The sequence below is a fragment of the Eumetopias jubatus genome, unplaced genomic scaffold (assembly GCF_037043125.1).
Source record: "Eumetopias jubatus isolate StellerSeaLion01/CBP00866 unplaced genomic scaffold, mEumJub1_p1.0 scaffold_4, whole genome shotgun sequence".
NCBI classification, from domain to species: domain Eukaryota; kingdom Metazoa; phylum Chordata; class Mammalia; order Carnivora; family Otariidae; genus Eumetopias; species Eumetopias jubatus.
The window spans coordinates 77,864,294-77,879,745 of NW_028274810.1; the positions used below are offsets into that span (position 1 = coordinate 77,864,294).

At 46.1% G+C, this 15,452-nt stretch overlaps 1 protein-coding gene across 1 annotated transcript; it reads right to left on the reverse strand.

Annotated features, from left to right (window-relative positions):
• Positions 1 to 1,097: 1,097 nt before the first annotated feature.
• UTP11 (UTP11 small subunit processome component) lies at positions 1,098 to 10,809 on the reverse strand. Its single transcript, XM_028114034.2, has 8 exons — positions 10,662 to 10,809; positions 7,245 to 7,306; positions 5,944 to 6,046; positions 5,432 to 5,545; positions 4,847 to 4,940; positions 4,625 to 4,755; positions 2,477 to 2,587; positions 1,098 to 1,754 (listed from the first exon to the last, which is right to left on the reverse strand). Exons 1-8 carry the CDS (start codon positions 10,722 to 10,724, stop codon positions 1,671 to 1,673), a joined length of 762 nt encoding a protein of 253 aa, XP_027969835.1. The 5' UTR covers positions 10,725 to 10,809; the 3' UTR covers positions 1,098 to 1,670.
• Between the last annotated feature and the right edge of the window lie 4,643 nt (positions 10,810 to 15,452).

A 15,452-nucleotide genomic window follows, 5' to 3' on the forward strand; every position in this document is an offset into this window, starting at 1 on the left:
TGTACCTACAGAACATGTGAGGACTTCGTGTCACCTGTGGACGTGAAAGCCCGGTGGTGTGTTCATGTACCAGAGAGCAAACAGACGAGCATGCACCTGTGTTTATGAGGCCTGAGCTCTACGTATCTTGTATGTCTATTAATGTGAGACCCGATCAAGTGTATGTACCTTTGTGTAAATATAAGCTTCCAAAAAAGGCATTAGGTATACTCCTTACCTCCTACCCAGTAGGGACAAGGAACAGAGTCAGAGCAGCAGTATCAAGCTGTTCCGTGCCAGGAACAGACTGCTGCTCAGTCCGCCCACCCCTCTGTCCAACACCCATGGGATAAATCCCTTCCCTGGCTCAGGACTCAGCCCCCCAGACCCCCATGTCATAAGACCATCAACATGTACTTAGCTCACCCCACTTCCCCAAGAAGTAAACACACAGACTGGGAAGCACTTCCTTCCTTAAGGCAAAAGCTGCTAGTTTCTATTCCCCAGCCCTTCTTCCTATTTTCCAGGGCTCCCAGATCTAAATCCCACTGGGTACACCTTGAGGAAACAGGCTTTCATTTTAGGCTTTGTACAGGACCCTAGCAGTCACAGGAACATATTAAGTTTTAATGATGATTTTTTTCTTCCTTCCTTCCTCCCTCCCTCTTTAAAATCCGGGCCCAGCTGCTCCCCCTCCAGAGGGTGAGGTGTAAGCAAGCCTCCCAGAACCCTGTTCCTCCCACATTTGCTCTAAGCATGCTCAGTCCTGTCTTGACAGCCTCAGCCTACCACCCCTACATGGGCAGGGAAGGGTGAGACTCTGGAAGAAAGCTGCTACACATGCCCTGGAGTCCCTATCTCCAGGGCAAAGGCCTGTACCAAGCCATTTATAGCCCTGGAATCATGAGTTGGCCAGAAGTGCAGAGGGCAGGAACAGAGGGCCAGATCTGTCTGATTTGAGCTTCATCAATAAGGAGGTGCCACTGTGGGTGGGTTTCTATCTGTACCTATAAAGTGTAAGAGAAAAGAATTCCTCCTTCGCTAATATATGAAGCCATCTGAGTATCTAATAAACAGAAGGAAGGAGGGTAAAATCAGTCTACCCACTACATAAAACATGCAAATAAAAATATTTATTTTATTTTTTACTGTGAACATATATTACTTTTAAAAAATTTAGAGTGATGTAACAAAATGGAAGGGCTAATGTAAGTAAAAAGGATATGAAATTGTTTGCTATAATTGAAACTACAAAACACAAAAATAAAGCAAAAAAAAAAAAAAAAACAGAACATGCCTTTACAGAATGAAGGAAATAAGCCAGAACGTTCACATTATTGTTCACCTCCAAGGCACTAGCTCCTAGCACTGATAACTACTTGGTGTTCTTCAGTGAGTATTGGGATTAGAGATGAATTCATTCCAAATTTGCCATAATGAGATTATATAACTTTCATCGTGAAGAAAATATACAGGTATATAAAAATAAGACTGATTTCATACCCCAGAAACAGTAAGACAAGGGAAGGGGCTTTAATGTTGTTCACAGAAAGATATCAAATGCCAGATCTATAATAAATTAAAGTTACAAACAGAAAAAACCATGTCGTTCAGACTAATGGAATGTGAAGTTACTGGGGAAAAAAAACAATTATTTTCCATGTGGAATGACAAAGCTTATCTACACCACTTCAACGTTTTCGACGACTCTGGAATTTGTAAATAGCTGGAGAGTTCACTGTTTGTTTCTTCACCTTCACCTTCTGAGTTTTATCCTACAACAGAGTAAAAAGGTTACCAGTAAATAGCAGGAGAGCATTTTGTAAAACAGGAAGGTTAATAAACTACCTATCAGAAAGGCCCTAATTTAGCCCTTCTCAAAGTGCAGGAGAGACGAGGCCCATGACCCTAGTATCCCCAGATGCAATGCATCGTTTTCTCTCCTGGGAATCTAGAATGCTACTAGTGTGTAGAAGATCTTGGAAAAACTGAGAAGAGAGGTACTCAAATCATTTTTTTGTAGGGCATATTTTCACACGGAACCCTCGTTGAGAAAGGCAGATCTGAATGATCTGCAAAGCTGAAGAATCTGACATTTAAAGGAACGATGAGAATATGAACGGGGCATCGTATAATCCCTAGCTGTGCTATTTAACTACACAATGTTGTCTATTTTTAAACACCAATACACTGTTTTGTTAACCTGTTTAAATGTTACACATAGCTGCTCATAAGCTATATAGTTCATATGCTACCCGATCCTACCCTTTGCCGGTCCAAAGCACTAATAAGCCCCTTATTACCCTTCTTAATCAAGGAACATTTCAACACTGTCAGAGCAATAGACACTGGCTCAAACCACTGCCCCTGAGGAGCAGACATTTTCACTAGGGTTGATTTACACACAGCTGAAATCCAGTTCCAGTTAAGACCTTTACAAGGGGGAAGGGGGAAAAAAAAAAACAAAAAGGAAGGTCCTAAGGCTTTCTCTCCTCACCAGAAGATCTTTGCGTGTTTGAATTTTCTGTGCAATAACAAACAATTTCTTCTCACGTTCAATCCGCTGTGTCAGGCAGTTATATTGCTTTTGCCTTTCTTTAGCTATCCGCTGCAGAAGAAACACACATTTTCAATAAAATTAACAAGATAAAAATGAATAAAAAACTGCTTTTTAGTACACTTAAGTCTAAACGCATAAATGGTTTCGTCAACTCCCTTCTTACTCAGAATCAACACAAGGGACTATAAAGTTGTCCATTTTAGGAACACCACATTCTAGAGCTAAACAGAACCTTGGAGACTTGCCCAGGGACACGTGGTTCACCTGGAACAGAGTCAGGACTGTCCCGCGAGTCTCGCGGATCCCAGGAATCTTTCCACTACTACACTAAGCTGTTCAACCTCTGTGTGAGCTTCCGGTTACCTAAGGCAATGCAGGAATGAACCAGTCCTGGAAACCTGACATAATGTGAACAAAGGACAGAAGGGCCACTGGGCCGTGTGCTGGTGTCTGAGAACCACAGAACTCAGAGAGAAGGACTTTTTCGGTAGAAGTTGACCTGAGAATACTCCCTGCTAAATACCCCTCAAAGGCCAGTGGTCCTTAAATTTGGGGGAATCATAAACCCCTGAGAAACTCATGAAAGCTTTGGATTCTTTCTTAAAATAAATATGTTTGTGTGTTGGTACAAATCTGTGCAAACATAAATACTTATTTGCACAAAATGTCAGTGTGGAAAGAGAGCGTTCACAGACTTCCTAAAGCCCATCCACGGACTGCCCACCCCTCCAAGTTACAGGTTAAAAATTCCCTTGCAATCCACCCACCAGTAGTCTTAATGAAAATATTTTTGATCTCAAAAAAACAACTGAAAGAAACAATACCACTCGACAAAAATGGCAAGATCCAAACCTCCCCAACTTCTCAAAAGGCATGTTGGTGAACTACTCTGTTTGGAGCACTAATCTCTTCAGGGACTACCACAACACTTGAGAAGTGTCAGTGACACAGCTAATTAAAAATACAACTAATTGACAAACAGGGTTATTACGAGAACACTAGTCAGCCGGCTCCTCAGCTGGAAGTGTTATCTACAAGAGGGGACTATTACTGGGCTTCAGATTTAAACAATTCACCAATTCTAGCATAGTCTCACAGCAGTGGTTTCACACAGCTTTTGTTTTCACTTTATTACACAGACTGTCAAATTTATGGGATTACCCAATATAGTCAAACTAATTAGGGGTATTTATATTACTACAGCAAGTTTAGCTGCCTCTGAGCTAGAGAAACTACTGTGAAATTAAACATTGGAAGCAAAGCTGATGCGGTGTAAATGATTCAAATCAAAACAGAACAGCTGTCTGCTTGAAACACATTGACAGCATTTTTTTAAATGAATCAGTCAGAAGTGAGAGTTCAACTCCAGAAGGCTTTGAGAAAAAGCATGTCTTCTGCACAAACCCAGTTCCAGCTACGGAAAGCACCATAAGGAGAAGTCAATACAAGATTTTGGTTACAAATGCATAATATGGGGGCGCGTGGGTGGCTGAGTCATTAAGCGTGCCTTCGGCTCAGGTCATGATCCTGGGGTCTGGGATCAAGGCCTGCATCAGGCTCCCTGCTCAGCAGGAAGTCTGCTTCTCCCTCTCCCACTCTCCCTGCCTGTGTTCCTTCTCTCGCTTTGTCGCTGTCAAATAAATAAAATCTTTAAAAAAGATGAATATGTAAAGACTTTTTGAGATATGTATTTGCTGCTAAAGATTCAATATCAGAATATACCAAATCCCTTAATCTTCAGTATCCCCTCCTCTCTCTGCATCAGTCACAAGCCTTAAAAGCACAAAGCCCAGAGTGAGAGGGGGGATTCAAATGCAAATCTAAAAGCCACACCCTAAGCTGCCCACCACTAGGCCACAAGTCCCCCAACCTTAAAAACCAAGGAACAACAACAAAAAAAAACCCTCCTCCACTCCCATCCCCATCATCAAATCTTCCTTCCACTTTTCTAAGGGAACTTCATGAGTTTTCCTCAAATTATTGTAGTAAATGCAGTGGGGGGGGGGGGGGGAAAACCCAAACCAACCAACCAACCCTAGATTCTCCTAAACTCAGACCCAAAAGAAAAACAACGGAGGAAATTACCTTCAGTCGAGTCGGCTGGGTAACCCCCTTCACTTTCTCCTTCTGCAAAGTCTCTATTGTGGGTCTGTTAAAGACTCTGTCAACTAGTTCCGGGGCTGTTCGCAGGTGAGTGGCAACATCAAACTGCTCAACTGAAAGTCAAGACAATTCTTAAGGCACTATCTAACACCAAACACAGACCAACATGCTAGACTGTCCCAGAAACCCGCAAACATTTCATACCTTCCTTTTTGGTGTCAAAAAAAAATACATGCTTATTCTGCTGCTTCCCCTGGATATCCAGCAGATGGAGCTCTGATTTTAGTCTTTCAATTTTCTAGAATACAGAACATGATCTCATTTTACACTGGGTTCGTCCAGGGTATCAGAAATGAATGTGCACAAGTTTAAACCATTTCACACCCTTATCACGAGCCACCAAAAAATGTGCCTCATTCTTTTAAAGGAAAAGACGACTAAAATTTACCAAGCACCAACCACACATCAGGTACTGGGCTACACATTCCACAAAACTCAACATTCCCATGAGCTAGAAATGAGGAACCAATCTCTCAAAAAGGTTAATTTGTCCATAATCACGGGGCTAATAAATGGCAGAGCCAGAATTCAAACCTAAGTGAGTCTCATTTCCAAACTTGAACTCTTTCCACTCCATCATACTGACTATACTTCTAAATCATTATCACCAACAAGAAGTACTTTAAGTCTGTAAATGCCAGAAGAAATCAACTTATAACTTGAGACCAGTGAATTTGTATTTTTCTTAAATAACAAAAACACAACAGAACAAGGGGTTCCAAATATTACCTTAGCTTCTGCAACCCTTTTCATTTCTATGTATTTGACATCCTGGGTTCTCATCAGTTTCAGTTGTTCTGGAGTTACTTCTTCCTTAGTCTCCTTAATAACGTGAACTCCATCCTAAAAACCAAATTTAAAACATACATTCCCTATTAGATTAAAATCACGAATAAGTCGTTAACATAGCCCGTGATTGGAACAAAGACAACTGAATGCCATATGCCACAGCGGTCCAATGCACTAAGCCCCTGAGATGCATGTTCAATTTAGCACCCTGTCATCAATTCTCATCCACTCTAAGAACAGCTCCAGGCATAAGACAACTCAGATTCCAGAGCAGAAATGCATGCTGTTCAGGAAGGGGCAGTTTGCCTTGGATACTGACCAAGAATACCTGGACCAACTGGAGAAGGGCTAAATAAAGGCCAAGGATCCTTCCTCTCCATCTCTTCCCCCATCCTTATTTTCTTTAAGGAGGTGGAGCTCAGAATACCAACTGATCCACATAAGGCACCCACCTGGAGTTTAACCCGAGTCATTTTATAGTAGAATTCATCTGGATTTTTTTCAAGAGCCTTCTTCCGGAGAGCTCTGAGGTATTCCTGCTTTTTCCGGTAGTCACTAAAAGGTTTAAATGAGGTTCATAGCAAAAACAAAAACAAAAAACCCACAATAAGCAAACTTTACAAGCAACTAAAGTTTAAACAAAATGAAACCCAAAAAAGCCAAAGCAATGACTAGATTTGATCCAGACTCCATAGTCACTGATGTTGAGCTACTATCTCTGTAGGCTCCTCTTCTAACCCAAAATTCACCTGAAATTAACATCTCACATGTATTAGTGCATTTACCTCATTACAGGGAAACACCAAACAAAGCACACATTAAAGCTCATTAGACAAGGTTTTAAAGCAAGCTTGGGCACCAAGTGACCAAATAAGATTCAGAAACTCCACAGTGCAATAGAGCATACTAACTAGAATCATGACTCTGGAGCCAGGTATCTGGATGAAAACCTGGACTCCACCATTTCTGGCCAAGTAATCCTGGGTAAGTTATTTAACTAAACTGTATCTCAATTTAATCTGTAAAATGGGTGTGATAATAATAGCATCCCAGAAGGTTGTTGGGAGGAATACGTAAGTGTAAAAATTGCAAGTCTCCTAGAACACTGCCTGGTGCAATAACAGCACTCGGTTATCATTATTAGCCTTAAAAACTCTGGGACCCAGAGCAATCCACTTAATCCATCACCATCTGTACCAGGAGCACAAAAGGACCTCAACTGACAAGCACCGCATGGTTAACAAACAGTTATAAAGTATTCTGCAAATAAAGTGCTAAAGAAGAAGAATGGGGGTAATTGTTTTATAAAATGTTTTCAGAGTTCATTATCACCCACGCTCAGTCTTATGAATCCATCTTTCACATCTCTTCATTCCAAACGACACACGCAGTGATGTAAGAGACTCAACAACTGGAATTTTAGATTATATCTTGCATTTCAAGAAAAGAGAGAAAAAAAGATTCAGCTTTTGGCTCAAACACCAAGGCAGAAACAAATCAAAGCCACTCTGAGAAAACTAACTAGAGCAACGTAATAAAAAAAAAAAAATTTCACAATGCAACTACAGTTAAATAAATTACGCTCTGCCCAAACAAAGAGAGACGTTTAGGGTCACAGACAAGTATGTGCCAGAGTTTTGGCCATTTTATCAATGGCAAGAAATTATCCCCTGTCGGACACTGGCAATTCAGCTGCAGTGCAGGGAAGCTGTCAGCTTTCTTGGCAGCACCCCTACCAGGAAACTGAACTCACTCTGCACGAAGTTTGTAATCTTTCTTTTTCTCCAACAGGCCCAGATGTTTTCGAAAGCCGGGCTAGAAGACAAAAGGAAAAAAAAAAGTGCTTAGTTCCCTCAGCAAACACATACCCAAATCAACATGACACCTGACAGGAACAAGAGTCCCTGGAGTGCTCAGTAAATCCATGTCCTTGGAGGCAACGTGCTGCCCTGTTCCCTCCCCTCCCCCGGCTGGGCTCTGCCCCAGGATGAGAGGTACCATACAGACGCCAGAGATGTCACAAGCACTGCCATAGTAGGTTTCCTGGCCTATTAAGGACAGAGAGAGGCAACAATGACTCGGCACTAAGCAAGCAGTTGCCAGCTGTACTAAAATTACTACAGACTTAATCCAAGGGTTTATAAAATACTATGAAGGGAAAACATAATAACAGGGAGGCAAATGTGGCAAGGGCACTAAATTTAGTCTGGAGAATGGGGTTCAAATCCAAGCTCTACCTCTTAACCTGTGACCTTGGGCAAGTCACTTAACTTCTCTGAGCTGCTGTTTCCTAACTATAAAATGAGAATAGTTGTACCTGCTTCTCACGGTTATTCATGAGGATTAAATGTGCGTCTGTGAGTGGTAGTGCCTGCACATGTCCTGGCACAAAGCAGGTACCCAGCACGTTACTGTTACTATTATACCTTTGGTAAGAAGTATGAGAGAAAAAAACCAAGTGTGACACAAAATACTTTCTCTGACACAGAACTTGGATAGCATGAAAGGCACAAGGATTACATCTTGGTATTATCTTTCTACAAGCTATTTGTTGAGCAATTAATACACGTCTGTCTGTGCTAGATGTTTCTGCCCACATAACAGGCCACATGTATTAAGTGCTTACTCTGTTACAAAGCAACCTGCTATGCTTGTTACATACAATCTCATTTAATCCCCACAACAAACAAGGGAAGTAGATAAAACACACAACTGTTACCCGTTTTCCAAAAGGGGAATGAGGCTTGCCCAAGAACACAGAGTAACTGGCAAAGCTAGAACTAGAACCCGTCCCATATGCGGCCACAGTCTGTGCTCTTCCCCACCACACAAGACTGCATCCTCTTCTGCTCTGAATAATCTCAATTTTTTTTAAAGATTTTATTTATTTATTGGACAGAGAGAGACACATCGAGAGAGGGAACACAAAGAGGGGGAGTGGGAGAGGGAGAAGCAGGCTTCCCGCGGAGCAGCGAGCCCGATGCGGGGCTCGATCCCAGAACCCTGGGGCCATGACCTGAGCCGAAGGCAGACGCTTAACAACTGAGCCACCCAAGCGCCCCTGAATAATCTCAATTTTTGAAGAAGTACATACACTTCTCTATGTTTAAACTCGTCTAATAATTTAGATGAGATTAAGTCACATTTTTTTCCTTGAAATATGCAATAAATTACTCAATTAAAATAACAGAACTAAAAACAAAACAAAAAAACACAACAAACAAAACACAAGAAACAGATGTTGGTGAGGATATGGAGAAAAAGGAACCCTCTTGCAGTGTTGCTAGGAATGCAAACTGGTGCAGCCACTGTGGAAAACAGTATGGAGGTTCCTCAAAAAGTTAAAAATGGAACTACCCTATGATCCAGGAATCGCACTACCGGGTATCTACCCAAAAAATACAAAAACACTAATTCAGAGGGATCTGTGTTATAGGAGACCTAGCATTGCATCTGAAATAGCTCACCTAAGTACACCTACCCTCTCCATACAAAACATCTTCGGTATCTCACCCACCACCTCAGTGAAGGATCTACAGGATAAAGCCCAAACTTGACCCAAACGTGGAGTGCTCTTGTCAACATATTTACCCGCCTCGCCAGCATGGGCCTTCTCCTCACGTCTCCCACAAAGACCCTCTATTTCTACTCAGACGTGACCATGTCATGCTTATGGCCAGCCACAGAAGCCCTGTCTTCTGTTAATCCAAATCAACTACCTACAACTGTGACTTTGGACACATGATTCAATCTCTTTAAGCATCAGAGTCCTCATCTAGAAAATAAGGATAACAATCCACCTCACAGACATACTACAGATTTAAATGACATAATCCTGTACAGCTGTTGGGCTGTACCTAGCACACTGTGAGTGCTCAGAAAGCTGTTATCATTGCCTTTCAAGTCCAGCAAGTTCCATCGTGATGCTTTCCCTCATCATCTCTACTCTTCCCCTTCAAATTCTTCATTTGGCATTTTTCATGTGCCATCTCTATAAAGGTGCCTCTTTATTCATCTTTTAGTGGCCCCTGGATTCAAAACATGCAGCCTGATTCCTGGCTTTGCTGCTTGCCAGCTACAGCTGTACGTCTTTGGGCAAATTAACCTATCTGAGCCTTAGTTTCCTTACCAGCAAATATGAGAAAATAGTTAATACCTACGTCCACACAGTGTCGAGAGTTAAATGAGATGACAGTACATTTGACAGCACTTCATCTGGCTCTGGCTCACCACAATTTCTATCACTACTTTTACACAGATCCACAAATAGGCTCAAACAAGGTGGCAAATTACACTATTGCTCCCAGCACACCACGGAGCACACAGTGAGTGCACAATAAATGTCTGGGCAGCAAGACTGAACTGTGGGTCAAGAGGCCTTAGTTCCATCCCATCAGTCAGCAACACAACTTTGGACACGTTCTCCCTCTCTTCCCGAACTGCAAAAGGAAGTTGCACCAGATATCCCTAAGGGCCTTTCTGCATGGGTCACGATGTAATTTCTAAGCACAGTGGAATGGATACACTGATTCTTCATATACTAATTTCTATTCAAACTCAACACAGACACACCCTCCACAGAAGTCCTACAACTGTTTATCCACCCGAATTTGGTGTTTGTGACTCGGCAAGTCACTTCAGCTCCCGGGACCTCAGTTTCCTCATCTGTATAATGGAGATGGCAAACAAAAATTACAGTGTGAGACATAAACAAAAAGCGTATGTGGAAGAGCTTCATGGATCTTGCACAAAGCCCACGCCTGACCGTGTTAACGTTATCATCACCCATTTCTTCGGTCACAGCCCCCCTACGCAGCGAGCAGGGCTGAAACACCCACAGATGCGGGTTCCAGTTCCAGCCGGTGTGCGCTTTGACCTCACCTTCCCCCCAGAAGGTCAAGCACTTTACACACAGTGTCTCACCCAATTCCCTCAATGAAACCTCGCAAGACAGCCCGTGCTCCTTCCACAGCGAGAACAACGACCCCCCACCTCGCCAGGCCGCGAGGCTCCGCCCTAGGCACGCCGGCGTCGTTAGGATACACTTGCTTATATTTACATGCCCCCTCGAGGTACAGAAGGGACCAGGGCCCGCAGGTGGAGAGAGGGAGAGAGCGAGGGTAGCCCACGAGGCCACGGGCCGGCGCTTGTGGGGCCTGTGCGGTCCTACCTGGCTTCGCTCTCGGTGTTCCCGCTGCCGGGATTTAGCCGCCTTCCGAAAAGCCGCCGCCATGTCTGCTCACGCCTGGAAAAGCTCAGTAGACAACGCCGGTCCCGCACCGCCTCAACCGCCGCGTCCACCGACCCTACCGGAAATAGGCCAGGACCCCAGATGCTTAGAACGGCCCACTTCCTCTCCGCAGCCTATCCGGCGCCTGCCTTTCCGGAACTACGTCCTCCAGCAGAGGCGTCCAGCCCCAAGCTGCTTCTGGGAAATGTAGTTTTCTAGGTCTAGTCCCGTGACTCTGCAAGAGTCAGTTCTCATTCGCCAGAACTTGTGCACGTTTACCGAGATCTCGTTTTCGCGCTCGGTTTCGCGTTGGCACCTGGGAACACGTGGCTGGCACTGCCCTCCGGCTGAGCTGTGCCTGGAGTGTGCGCATGCGCAGTCACTTACCGCTCTGCTCTACTTACCCTATTTACGCGGTGCGTTTAAAGGTACGAGTTGTGTGAATTTCACCGTGTACCGGAAATAGCACTCTATAGACAGACAGGAGACCTTAAAACCATGTTTGGCTCTGCCACTTACCGGCTGTGTGACTTTTGACAGGTCTTTTGACTTTAATGAGCATCATTTTTCTCGTCCATAAAACAAGGATAATAGTGTGCTCTGCTTGCTTCACAGGACCGTCAAGAGGTTCACAGTTGAATGGAGGAGTTCTGTCCCGACAGTAGTTAAAAACTTTTGAGTCCCTCACACCCTCAGGGAATGGCTGGCTGACAGAATGAGTGTCAGAGGCAGTACAACGTAACAATTAGGACCAAAAACCATAGAGGTGTGTTATAACCCTAACTGCCACCAGCCAAGGCAAAATTAGCTTCAACGAACCTCGATCTCCCCATCTAAAATGTTAGTAATTAAAGTATACCCACGGAATTGTTGTAATGATTAAACGAACTAATATGTTTAAAGTGCTTAATGCTGCGTTCACCCCTTAAACGAGTTCACAATCAATTGGAGCAATGGTTGTTGTTATTACTAAACCTACCAGTAAGGATAGAGAGAGGGTTGGGCACAGCAGGGCACTTCAGAGGCATTTGGTTTCTCCATCACATGAAGCTAACCCTCAGCGAGTTCTGTAATTGCACCCATTTGTCATGACAGAGCTCACCGCTCCAGCCGACGCGCTCTGAGGAAATCCTCTCCTCAGTCCCCAGAGATGCCTGGAGTCCAGTAGACGGATGGACATGACAAAGCTGAAAGTGCTGAGATCTGCCATGTGAAAAGTTTTTTCCTGCCTCAGTCTGAGCCTTTTGCCCAACTCAGGTCACAGACATGAACAAACTTCCACCTCATCTGTGACTTAACCATTGAAAGACAAGGCCCTTCATGATTTGGCCCACTATTCCAGCCTCAGCTCGGTTAAGGGGACCCAGGAATCAGCCTTGGATTTGAATTGCACATCCACCACTATCAGCTTGGATTTGGGGCCACATTGTCAAATTCTCTGAGCCCCACATCCTACTCTATCAAATAGTGATAATAATATAACCAACCCATATGGCTTTTGTGAGAACCGAAGGAGGCAATGACTAGCACTTAGCATGGTGCCCTGCATGTAGTGGGCATTTAACAGCAGGTTAACTCTCCCGCTTCACCCTCCCAACCCTGCATACTCTGTAGAAGTCACTCACCTCACCCTCTACACCCACAGAGGCTTGGGGTCAGGAGAATAGTATTTCTGGGCAATCTGAAAGAGGGTGTCTGCAAGCCATGAGGCCTGGCAGGGGCTCCAGGCAGCCCAGTGGGTAAGAGTGGGCAATATGCCCAGAGAAGGAAGGAAGTTTTCTCACTGGGGAAAGGAGGGCTTGTGATCACAAGAATCAAGGAGTGATTCAGCACCCAGAGGAAACCGTGAGAGGCCTGTCAGTTGTCACTCAGGGCCTCCTTTTAAAAAATGCGTCCAAGATGAGAGAACAGCCAGGAGACCCAGAGCAAGCCCCCTTCCACCACGAGATAAGGAAGGGTGTGTGGGGGCCTCCTGGGTGGGCGAAGGGACAACCAGATCCCACTCACCCAAGGCTAGTCATCCAGCGATCAGGCTCTTCTTCCAGTCCCCGCTCAGACACACCTGTTCCCTAGAGAGGGAGGGAGGACTGATGGGAAATGGGAACAGGGAGTCCATGTGGCTGATCCCTACACCTCCCTGGGGCACGTAGTCCTCCTAGGCCAAGGGAAATGTGAGCCCACTGGGGAGCTGGAAATGGAGAGGGGAAAGGACATAGCCCCTGCCCTACACCAGTGTCCCTCCCCCAGCCTGGGTCAAACCAGAAATCTAATTTTCTCTGGCCTCCAGACTTCCAGTCCAAGCAGCAGAACCTTAACACTTGACCGTGAAAGGGAATGTGTTGCACCAGGCGAGTCCCACATACTCAATACCTACTGTGTACTCTCCTCCAATACTCATGAGAATGCTGGGAGACAGGGAGTCAAGCACTCCTAACGGATGAGCCGACTGAGGTGTAAAGAGGTTGAGTGACAAAAGAGGCTGCAGGGCCTGCCAGTTAAGCCCTTTTTGGCATAAGGAGTTTTGACATTTGATTGTGTGGATTTGAATCCAGCCTTTGCCATTATTAGGTGTGTCGCCCTTGGCAGGTTACTTACTTTCTCTGTACCTCCATTTTCTCATCTTTAAAATGGGGTAAGAATACACATTTCATACCATTGTCGGATAATCCAGAACGTTAATTCTGCGAAGTGTTATATGCAAAGTGCTTAGGCAGGGACTGGTGCAAAGAACTCAGGAAATTGGGGCGCCTGGGTGGCTCAGTCATTGAGCTTCTGCCTTTGGCTCAGGTCATGATCCTAGGGTCGTGGGATCGAGCCCCACGTCGGGCTCCCTGCTCAGCAGGAGGCCTGTTTCTTCCTCTCCCACTCCCCCTGCTTGTGTTCCTGCTCTCGCTATCTCTCTCTGTGAAATAAATAAATAAAATCTTTAAAAAAAAAAAAAAACTCAGGAAATCCTGGCTCTTATTAAGGCTGTTCAGCAGAGGTTCAAGCCATGAGGAAATACCAGAGACCCCAACTCTACCTTTGATCTAGGACCTTCCTTATTCAGTCATAATCCCTCCCTCTCTGAAAGCTGCTCATCTTTGCCCTCCCCTCACCCAGAACAGACCCCTCCTCGTCATCTACTCCAACCAGGCAATCTTCCCTGCCCTCTCCAGGGCTAGGAGTCGCCTACACCTACAAGACAAAGCCCAGAGAAAGGGCCCATCCGTGGGCAAGTATCTGTGATCCAAACTGGGGTAGAGGGGAGTTGAAACTGAAGCAATGTCTGTCATTGTCATTCATTCATCAGATATTTATTATGTGCCAGACTTTGGAGTAGGTACTGGGAATGTGGTAGTGAACAAGAAGTACCCAGTCCCTGTCCTCATGGCACTTACAATCTAGGCATAAGGAACAATCATAAATCAATTAGTTTGATTTTGGAAGGAAACCAGGCCTCGAGGGTGAGTTGGGACCCAGGAGGGCAGGCATATGATTCAGAGATGGGAGAGGAAGGTATTCAGGAACCCCAGCCTGGGAGGGAATGAGTCTCTGCTCTGAGAACTTGGCTGGACCCAGCCTGGGGGATGGGAGAACCTCTGTGGGCACCTGAATCTCTACTCTAGATGCTGAGGTTATTTCTAGGGTTGGTTTGTTGTCTCTTGTTTTGCAAACAGCACAGCAGAGCCTCCTCCTCCCTCCCCCACCCTTCTAGATCGAGGCTATTTATGCCCAGTGACAAGCCTGAGGATCCCAGGGGGGTTGGCCTCAAGGACCTGGAGGGGCCTTGTGTCCCTGGCAGGCGCCAGTCCTCCCTCCCAGGCACAGGGAGGAAGCCAGAGGATTGGAAACTGTAGAGGTGGGGGAGGAGGGGTTCCCTCCACTTCCCTCCACCAACCCTGTAGTGCCGATCGGAGCACACTCTTCACACCCCTCCCTGAGAAACTCAAAAAACCATGGGGCCAAGGATTAGGGTCTCCCCTGGGCTTCAAAGGTCAAAACTATTCCTGGGCACTGTGGAAACCAAGGCCGAACTTCTCTGTCCCAGGGTGCAGCTGGAGGTGAGGAGGTGATTACTTCTGTTTTTGCCACTCAGAGTTGTGAAATCAAGCCCTTTGAAGGTCAAGGCCCTGTCCGGGGTTGGGGGTCCTTGTTTCCAGAGAACACCAAGCTTGGTTCCCACTGACAGGGCCGGGACAGCAGAATCTAAACCACCCCCTCCTCCAGGCTTGATTAAGTCCTCTTTCACAAACTCGGTCTAGGTGTGACCCCGGGGGGTAAGCTGGAAGGGGGGGGGAGAGACACGAAGAGGCCATGAGGACTCTTGGTCCCCCAAGGGACCTTGGTTGGCTGGGTTCTGTACCCCTCGCTTGAGATGGAGTACAGCAGTCTCCCGCTGGCTGCCGGTGGGAGTAGGGGGGGGAAGGCAGGGGGAGAGGACCGGGAAAGCGAGGAGGGGACGGGGGCGGGGTCCTGGCCGCCCGGGAAGGTTGAGAGAGCCGGGTTAGACTGCGCCGGCCGAGGGGGCCTGGAGCGGGCTCCAGCCCACGGAGGAGGTGTGGGCGGGGTCTGGCCCCCCCGCCTGCGGGATGCGGGGCCGGGGCGGGGTCCGCACCCCGCGGGCAGGGGCGGCCGGGGGCGGGGTCCGGGCGGGGCGGGCCCCGCGCGCACTTCCTCGGGGAGGGGTTGGGGCCGCGCTCCCACTCGCCCACACAGTCCGTGTGCAGCCGGCAGCCTTGCGGAGCTCGC

Bases quoted from the DNA above. Each gene is read 5' to 3' on its own strand.
- UTP11 (XM_028114034.2), bottom strand. From the start codon at position 10,724: ATGGCGGCGGCTTTTCGGAAGGCGGCTAAATCCCGGCAGCGGGAACAC. The intron at 5,546-5,943 runs GTGGGTGCCTTA...TTTGGTTTTTAG, and splicing joins TGACTCGGGTTAAACTCCAG to GATGGAGTTCACGTTATTAA. The intron at 1,755-2,476 runs GTGAGGAGAGAA...ACTCTGTTGTAG, and splicing joins AAACACGCAAAGATCTTCTG to GATAAAACTCAGAAGGTGAA.